Source organism: Neltuma alba, unplaced genomic scaffold (assembly GCF_004799145.2).
Source record: "Neltuma alba isolate B1F8T4 unplaced genomic scaffold, ASM479914v2 tig00013182_pilon, whole genome shotgun sequence".
Classification (NCBI taxonomy): Eukaryota; Viridiplantae; Streptophyta; class Magnoliopsida; order Fabales; family Fabaceae; genus Neltuma; species Neltuma alba.
The window spans coordinates 291,063-301,302 of NW_021637492.1; the positions used below are offsets into that span (position 1 = coordinate 291,063).

The 10,240-nt window shown below is 35.0% G+C and overlaps 1 protein-coding gene across 2 annotated transcripts; it reads right to left on the reverse strand.

The window, feature by feature from the left end:
- Window positions 1-2,323: 2,323 nt before the first annotated feature.
- Window positions 2,324-9,384, reverse strand: LOC114735202 (transcription factor GAMYB-like). 2 transcript variants are annotated; one of them, XM_028922878.1, is made up of 4 exons: window positions 8,908-9,384; window positions 7,262-7,646; window positions 3,151-4,117; window positions 2,324-3,057 (listed from the first exon to the last, which is right to left on the reverse strand). In XM_028922878.1, the coding sequence occupies exons 2-4, from the start codon at window positions 7,613-7,615 to the stop codon at window positions 2,915-2,917; spliced, it is 1,464 nt and encodes a 487-aa protein (XP_028778711.1). In that variant the 5' UTR covers window positions 7,616-7,646; window positions 8,908-9,384; the 3' UTR covers window positions 2,324-2,914. The 2 variants fall into 2 exon arrangements, with proteins under 2 accessions (XP_028778711.1, XP_028778709.1); XM_028922876.1 differs by having other exon boundaries at window positions 2,324-3,060.
- Window positions 9,385-10,240: the final 856 nt, after the last annotated feature.

Sequence of the window (10,240 nt, forward strand, 5' to 3'; positions counted from 1 at the left end):
ACTAATTTTTTTTTTAACATAACTATTTTTCATCAGCAGATAACAATTCTCTCCAAAATTCTAACTAAGTTTGCTCTCCAAATAAAAGTTTTAAATATAAAATAAACTTAACGGTATATATTTTTTTAACATAACTATATTAGGAGAAAAACAGTTGGATAACCTAAAGCACTTATCAAAAAATATTTTGTCCCACTGACATGCATCATTAAGTTCTTAACCTTAACGTGTTAGATATTTAAAAAAAAAATATCAATATTCTACGTATCAAACATAACAATAGTGTGCTCCGTTTGGTTATGCAAAATAGTTTCAGAAATTCAAGATTAGATTCTTGGCTTCTTGCTCTAAATTTTAATTGTCACCACTTAATTCTTTTATTCTCATTTATCGTGTTCAAAATATAAAATATAAAATGTAATGTGAATGTCTTTTGAAAAAATTTATAGAACCGCTTTGTTTATAGGGAAAATAATGCTTAAAGACTAAAATGTTATATTTCTAAAAAAAATTTGTAGGATGGAAGTCTTTCTTTGAAAATCAAAAGATATATAATGACCAAAATGCCTGACACATATAATATGTCTTTATTAATTGTTATATAAAGGGAATTTAGTAATCATAAATAGGAAATTTAGTTCTTTTTTTTTTTTTGGGGGACTAAGATAGAAAATCTAATATTCAGCTATAGGAAATTTTTGGAGTATTAAATTTTTTTATGTGTGTTTACCAAACTTCCTTGATCTTTGAAATTCCTTAGTGCCATTATTAAATGACTTAAATTATGTTCCTCCATTTGACATGACACACAAGGCATGACGGTACAAGTTAATACTCCCTCCATTGCTTTTTATAAAAGACGGTTGTAAAGGATGACATGTTTTTTTTTTGTTTTAAATTTTGTTTGTTGATTTTCTATTTTAACCTTATTTAATGACTCATATAATTGTATTTACTAATCTTTACGCATTTTTTTTCTACCACACATTTTTTCTCTTCCACATAAATGAGGATGTTTTTGACAAAAGTATTACATTTTTTTACACATATTTATTATTTTCAACTAATTTTAACCATTAATTAATGATCTCTTATAAGAAGCAAGAGAGGGACTACCATTTATCATGGGCTTATCACTTGTTTGTTTGGTGCATGTAATAAATTGTATAAGCTCATAAATCATAAAATTTTTAACTCATTAAAATGCTGGATAATTCAATACAGCTCATGAAATTCATATAAAAGTTCTAAAATTTTGTTGTGTAATACGTTTATTATATTATTTACCACTATCACTGTCATTGCCACTGACCATCACTAGCCACCTACACCATATCCCCGTCATCATCACCGCCGTCTCTAATCAGTAATCACCACTATTATTGGCTCTTCCATCACTAGCAGCCGCCGCCGCCAATTCCATCACTGGCCTTCGTCGTCGTCGTGGATCTCCATATGGTCACCACAACCATTGGCATTGCAAACCGGCTTCGTGGTTACCACCTCTACCATATTTCATTGGTCACCACTATCTACAACTATCACATCACTGGCCACTATCATCACTAGCTACTGATATCACGGGCCATTACCATTATTATAACAGTTAATGAAGTTTTTTTCCACCCTCTAAAAATGAACACAGTTAAAAGTTCTAATATGTTTACTTTAATTGTAAGTAAAGGGTAGTTTTGTTAAAATCTTTCTGTCCTATACACTATTATATATTACCAAGCATAAAGTTTTTAATTTAAGAGTTAGTTGACTAATTTTAGTAAGAAAGTTTGTTGGGTTAATTATTTATAATAAATAAGTATTATCTTTTCTAAAATACCCTTACTATCAATATGTGTTAAATATAATTGTTATTTGATGGAATCTTTTAATGTGTACAACTATTATAAGAATTACTTTAAAAAATAAATAAATATAAAAAACCAAGTAAATTAAGGTCTTATATTTAGAACTAAATTAAAAATCAAGCTCGCTTTCATAATAAATACTAGATCAGGTCTCATCCCATTATCCCTTATCTTATCAAGCATTATCAGGCCTTATCCTATGCAACGTGCTGATCGGGAATTCATAAGAATTTCAGTCATCGTACATCTTGCTTGTTTTGAAAGAAGGACGTTGGAAAATTTTTAGAAATTTAAGATTTGTATCTGTAAATAACTTGTCATTTTGATCATTAATTTCCCCTTGTTGATAAGCTATATACAAATAATTAACATAAGTCCCCTTGCACCCCAGCAAAACAAATCAACTCGCCATTTCTCCATAATAACGAATCAAACACTGACGTCGAAACAAACTGGAAAAGTTGAATCATCCATTAAAATTGGAGCATGAAATTTTAACATTTTCAATTGACATGTCCAACACAACATGAATACAGAAATGATTTAAAAAGAAATTTAAAAAGAAAAAGAAAAAGAAAGTACACAATCTTCAATGAAGGCTGAACAACTGAGTCCAATTTTGAGATCAAATATCATGAACATTTCAGATGCACCTAAAACATATACAAATCCCATTCTTCCAGCATCAGCAGCATCATGTTCAAATCAAGTTGATGAAGTCAGGTTATCTGATACAAAAGTTTTGCCAAAATCCACTCTTGAAACATCACCTGCAGCATCTTCAAACATTTGATGAGGTCAGGTTATCTGATATAAGAAATTCTCAAATCCCATTGTCCCAACATATCCGCAGCAGCATCTTCAAACCGTTATTGAACTGAGATTATCTGATGTTAACGGCTCTGGTCTGTCATAACTGTAGCCTCTGAAGGTAACAGAATTTCTTAAGACTAGTCTAACCGCTGATAGCAAATGTACAAACAAGTGAAGGCACCTCATTAACAAAGACCAAATTATAAAGACCTAAGCACAAATCAAGATTGCCAACTTTCTTAGCGGTAACTGGTGTCATTGCCGAACCAACACATGTCAAGCAAAGCATCTGGCCTTGTTATGTCTATCTGACTAGAAGTTTCTTTCCTTTGAGAAACGTTAGGTGGACCCTGTGAAATTACTTCCTGCTTCATTTCAAGACCTGCTGAAAATGAAAATAGCATGCCAAAAAAATATATCAAAATAAAAATAGAGTCCATGCTAAACAATTAAATAAAACAAATGGCACACTCACCTTTTGCATGTTCAATGAAGTTGGGTTCATCAACTGAGCAGAAGCTAACAGGAGGAGTATAATCTGTAAGAACTGAGGCAGAAGAGTGACCTAAGGGTGAATTTGTATCCCCATGGTGGTCCCATTCTGTCTCAGTTTTAGCCATATTCAGTATGCAGTCATCAGGAGTCTTCCACAACGAATCATTGTATGGGCCCTTGGGAAGCTTGGTGTCGTAGATTATTGATTCTAACAAACCACTACTATCTGGAGTAACAGTACATGACTGGTATTGTTCAACAGGAGAAGACTGAAACAATGTATCAACGGACTCAAGTGAAGGAAGTGGGGATGCATTTGCATCCCAGCTACCTTGTTGAGTTTCTAAATATTGGAGTGAAGGGAGCTCCAACTTCATTGCCTCAGATATGGGCGCTGAAGAAGAGATAGTGCCATTTAAAGCGGCATGGCTGCCATGAAGATTATCACCATGAAACGGATCATTGGTGTCAAGGGACAGATTGCCTGGAGACGGCAAAACAGGAGGTGGCTCAGCAGTATAATCCACAAACTTATCAAACACTGGGATCATACAGCTGCTACTATTGTCCAATCTATTATAAAGCATATCTGACTCCCTAAGGCGTTTCGGAGGGTTTCCGAACAACATAACATCACTATGTGGTGGGCCTACAGTTTGTTCAAACAGACTGCTGTCAGGAATATCTAAAATAGATGGACCATATGGGAGATAACTCCGACTGAAATCATATTCTTTGAAATCCAGTTCTGGGACTTTGAAGTTGCCTCCTTGCGGGATATCAGAGTGTTGGCTGGCTCCACTCATCAAAGTACTCATATTTGGATTTTCTTGACTGCGTACCCGCTGGCATATGTCAGGAGGATAAATTGGTAATCCAGCTCGTTGCAGTCTCTTAATTCTAGTGTTCCAGTAATTCTTTATCTCATTATCTGTACGTCCAGGCAACTGAAACAGAAAAAGAAGGAATGAAGAGAAGAGGAAATAACCAAAAATGAAACAAGATTACATTTTGTTCAATAACACAGACAACACACAAAATGATGTTAATTATACTGAATAAGGCATGCTAGTCAATATATGGTTCTTGCTGCGGTTAATTTTCTGCCCTATCATTCCATTATCTCTTTTCTGTATTCCCCCCTCTTACTCTGTATGAACAAGCAATTGTCACATAATATTTGCGTTGTTTAACAAAAGATCTCTAGATTCTGGGTTGGCAACATGCTTTTTTCCACTTTCTTGGGTAGGGGAAGTGTTTCTAATGCCATAATAGGAATGAGCACGGTAAACGTTTTCTCATTTTCATTGTCTATCTTTATTTTTCACTTTTACTTTCTATCAAGAATGTCAAGACCTATGTTAACTTTCTTATCACATACTGAGTGTTTTTCTTTACATAGTTTATTAATATATTTAATATTTGTCCAAAAATAATGTATTTGATGTTTACACGGCACAACAACCAAAATGCTTGTCTTGATATCTCGTTTATAAATGTTAATTTGATCTTATATATATCGTAATGTTTATTTTCTATAATGGTCAATGATACTCAGAGAAATGTACAAGAACACTCCAAAAACATTTTTCTTCCTCTTTTTATTTAAAATGCTGAAACATCAGGTGCAACAACCTCAAAGAGGCAGAAGCTCATTATGCTTCCATTTGCAGACCTCAAATCCCTGGTATTCTATGCCTGCTCCTCGCCTTAAAAAGAAAAAAATTAAATATATACATGCATATGCTAGTAACAAAACACCAGAGACAAAAACAAGCAAACCCTTTGTCGTGACCACTTGTTCTGATCAGACAAAAAAATAAAGGAAAACTTAGGAAGATACACTAACAGGGAGAAGATGCTTTTTGGATAGAAATTTGACTTTCTAATTTGGAGAAAGAAATAGAAAAGTAGGTCAGCTACAGGAATGCTTGGTCAAAGTCCATGAGCAGCAGGCTGTGAGAGTTACTTTTGAGGTCTTTAAATCCTCACTCTGGCCAAGGGAGGGTATGTGGAGAATTTTGCAGTGTGGTCTGGCCTTTGGGGTGGAGAGTGCCACCCTCTCGAAAGTTTGGCAGCCCTGTTCTGTTTCAGTGAGTCTGTCGTGTGAGTTGTATCGTGTATCCATTGTTGTGATGAAGTTGTATCTTGCGTGTCTCTCTCTGTATCAGAATGGTGTTATCTTACTGTGTTTTAGCTCTTATTTTCATCTGCTATAAACATATCCCTATTGTTCATTTCCCATTTGTGTGTCTTGTTGCGTAGGAGAGTAGTGTTTTGGGTCCCTGAATGTAATGAGTTTCATCTCTGGCTTTTCTTTTCATTTGTAATCTGTCTTAATATACTGCCTCCAGTCCTAAGTATAAGAGCTAGTTGACTAATTTAAGAAGATTAAGAAAATAAGTTAAGTTAGTTATTTGCAATAAATATGTCTTGTCTTTTCTAAAATATCCTTGCTAATCAAGTGTATTGGTTAGAACTACCATTGTTAGAACGACTATCTTGAAGAAGAAAAAAAATACATAAATATGAGAGACAAAGTAGATTAGGGTCTTATATTTAGGACCAAAATAAAAGTCAAACAAAGTCTTATATTAAGGACCGGAGGTAGTATTAAATGTTTAGAAGTTTCTATGTTAGGTCATAACACCCTGCTTCTCAGCCATGGATGGACCAGTGGTACAAGATAATGGTTGAACAAATCAGTTTAAAATAGTCTCCATCATTTTGCACTGCAAATGGGAAGAAATTAAAGAAACTGTCGTCTCCTGAGTCAAAACAGAACTTTCCAATTTTTTGAGAAACTCGAGAAACAAAAGATAGATTAGGTAGGACATTAGAATTATAATTTTTAAAAAAACTAGAAAATCAAAGGAAAAAGTTTTCTGCATGTTTCTTACTTCTCAACAATAAATTCAAATTTGAAGATTCCAAAATTCTTTTATTTGGTAGTTCAGGCGGTGACAATCCAGAAAGAGCATGCAGCTTAATTGTTTTCTCCACTCAAAAAACGGTTTATTTCCTCAAACAGAAGATTACCTTCCTTGCAAAATATCAAAATACTCATACAATTCTACAATTTATGGGCAACAAAATCTTTTGCATGATCCTATTTAAATTCCACATAATTAGAGAGGCATCAAACATGGGCTGAATGTTGTAATATATTGCGAACTACAACTGTAAACAATGTTGACTAAGGTAGAGTCCAAGAAACAAACTATAAATTTGCAATCAACAGGGAGGAATGATTTAAACAGATCATAGCAAGATCTCTTGCAGGGACTTTGGAAATTCCCTAAATACAAGCGAATGAATACTACCAAACCATGAAGAAACCATACAGCCTCTTAACACAGACCAAGCAAACTAGCTATTATGCAAAACATCACCACGCTTCTCGTTTAGAAACCTAAATGCCCTTAAATCACCACAATACACCAAGGTTTTGTGTGTGTCAGACTATCATCATAAATAAAGGTTAAGGATTCAGCTTCAGAAAGGCACACCATGTTGACTTTCCTAATAGTACATTTTGTTTTATCTGTTCCATTTCTACCCAACTTTTGCCCTCCCAATACTCTCAACAAATAGTTACTTGCCTTTTCCCTTCTTGTTAACTCTATGCAACCTGTTAGTCAAGTCCTTATCAACTCTCAAAAAGTTGATAATAACCAGAAAACTCAATATGGAGGTAGACTGAAACAAGTATCATCCCCTTGATCAGTCTTAGCTCCTACAACAAAATCCCATGTCATGCCTTCTATACCTAATCGCTATATTACCATGCCATCTAGAATACAAAGAAATTAACAATTACTATACTGAATATAGCAATTAATGTATAGTACAGGGTGGATAAAATGGAACACTTTAAAATATATATATATATATATATATATATATATATTGAAATGACATTCTCCACATCAATTCATCTTTAGAGTTAATAGTCACCATTTTTTTTCCATGGCATAAAGTAAGGACATCAAATGCGAACTACTACACAATCAAGCTTCACAACATGATTGAAGCTTAACATGAGCATAATACATGTTGATAAAAAATTAAATAAGTCATATGGAACAGACCTCTGTTGCCATTCGAGCCCATTTGTTTCCCATCCTAGCATGGAGCTCAATGATTCGACGCTCCTCCTCTTCAGTAAATGCACCCTTTTTTAATTCTGGCCTCAAGTGATTTGCCCATCGTAAACGGCAGCTTTTTCCACAGCGGGCAAGGCCTGAGTGCTTTTGGACTGCATTCCAATTTCCTTCTCCATGTTTTTTGACATAATCTATTAAAATTGCATCCTCTGCTGCTGTCCAAGGGCCTTTCTTCAGAGGTATGTCTCCTCCAACCTCACCTTTGCAACTTGCTTCTTCAACTGCAAACATGGACCGCCGACCTTTGGGCATTTTTGGAGCATCACCTCCACTAATCATGTTACTCACGGTTCTTATTTGATTCAGATTTCTGAGACACAGGAGAAGGATTGAAAAATCACCATAATCAGAATCAGAAAGCATAAAACAAGGAGGAAATTCAGACCACATGCAATATGAGGACTATAATAAACCACATACATTAATAAAAGATATCGCAAACATGAAGCACATGAACAATACATGAAAAACTTCTAGAGCATTAATTGAACATGAGATGCAAGACTTCCTTTCTGTTCCACTTTTAAAAGCTTGCAGTCAACCCTCGTTGGGGTCTTTCTTTAGGTGTTGTTAAACGCTTTAAGGATCATCTTTCGTATTCAGATTTAACTAGTACAGTATAAAAATATATATAAGAGCTGCGGGTTGCCACTGAAAGAGTGTTAGTTAACTTCCCAAGGGCAAGCCTTCCCCATTCCCAAGTGCAAGCCTTCCCCGAGTGCTATCATTCTGAATAGTCTTTACTTCAATTTTCAGTTTGGTCTGACTATTACATGTTTACATCCATTCTTTAGTTACCAAAAGGTCTTACGGTCGCCAGACGTAGTTACTACCTCTTTCTCTAGCTGTGAAATATACTGCATCCTACCAACAAAATTCTAGTCAAGTCTTATTTCAACCTGAATCTGGTTAATTTTTAGGCATGTCGTCTGTTTCATCAAAAGCCATCACCTTTTCATACTTGTGCACTATTCTGGCATCAACAGTAACCGCATATATTCTCCAGACGCCCCTCTATCGGGCCAGTGGACAAAAAATCCTTGAAACTAAAAAAAAATTCAGGACAAGTGCTTTACGGAGCGACTGTTTGCCCCTACTTGACCTCTCTGTAGCACTCAGATCGTCTCTTTCCACGCCCTCCCAAGCTTAATCAACACATTTCGCCAAAACCTTCACCGCAGTGAAGGATAGTGCACACAATGGCTTCCCGTGCATTAGAGCCATTTTTCACACTTGCGTTCGCTATCTCAGGTTATCTCGAGACCTCTTCTATATATATTCCCATTTACATACCCACCAAGTCTTTTTATATGACTTGGGGATGGTTTGAACTAGAAGGAAATTAATGTCGCAATTATGACTATGACGATCCGAAATATATAATGTATTAATGTTTAACCAGATTAAATCCACTTTCATTATTATGTAGTCTAGGGCAAGTTTATGAGCTATTTAATTATTCGTTCAGCATATTCCAAGGAAGCTAAAAGAGGCACCAAAATTGCCAATCAATCAATTAATGCATAAAGTTTAACAAACAGAACATAACTTTACAAGACATGAAAATTTACCCGAACAAATCGAAACGTCACGCCAGTGCACAGCTCAAAAGACTGATTACCTAATCTGGATTCCAGATCTAAAGAAGATCCAGAACAATAAATGTCCTCAGACGGGCGTGGTAAAGAAACCACAACCCAAGAACAAAAAGGGCATAGATAGGCCTCAACCTTCGCAATATGAAAAAACTAAAACCCAATTCAAAGAGAATTCAGGAAGCAGGTCTCGCGAACCACCATTTCTAAATCAAGAAGAAGCAGAGCCGCCCAGTTTCGGTTTGTATGATATAAGCCAGGTAGAATTCAAAGGAAATCGAGCTTCCTTAAAACCCCAGAAAAAGTAAGACAGGGTTAAGGAACTCAAAGCCCACGATTTTCTCGATGCGAAAACTGTAATCAGTGAGGAGGAAGGATCTGAACATGGAAATATAGTACAGAGACGCGTGAAGATGTTGAGTCAGGGAAAGGGATAGAGAGAGAGAACGAGTTTGATGAGTATTTGAGTACTACACTCTGAATCACGGTACCATCAGAGGAAAATGGGGCAATGATTTATTTTTTCATACGGAAAAAACCAGAAAAAGCGAAAAAAGAAGAAAGAAAATACGGAAAGCTACGAAATTGAATGGAAAATTAGATGGTAAAAGTAGAGAAAAAGCAGGAGATGATAGAGAAGGATACGTATGACCAGCTACTTTTTCAATTATTATTTATCAAGTCCACTTTTTGATTCTCCTCTCTTGCTTCTCTCTCAAGATCCATGGAGGCCCAAGCCATGAAAAACTCTCTCTCTCTCTCTCTCTCTCACTTCACGTTTCGCGCACACTGAGCTAGAAAGAATGCAGAGGCAGGGGCCATGGAGCAACCTGTTCTCTGTGACTGGATCAAACAAGTGGGCCCCACAATATCAAAGGTGGATATAAACGTGCACCATGCGTATAATTAAAAGAAATAAATTACTTTTTCACGCACATCAATGTCAATTTTACTGTATGAAATTTATAATAATTTTTATTTCTGCATATATATGATTCAAAATTTGAAATACAGATGACAAAATTTGAATGAAGTATGAAAATATCATGGAGAGAGAAGCATACGAACGTATAGAGCAATAGTAAACTAAATATAAAAAAATGGTTAGAAAAAGTCTTAAGATTTTATACATAATGATTATGATTTGATTATTATAGTGTATGAAATTTATAATAATGATTATTATCTTTTTATTTACATACATATAAATGATTCAACATTTAAAGTAAACGTGAAAAAAATCTGAATGAGATAATAGAGAGAGAAAGATACATATGGATAAACACTACGTATAAAACAAAAACAAAAA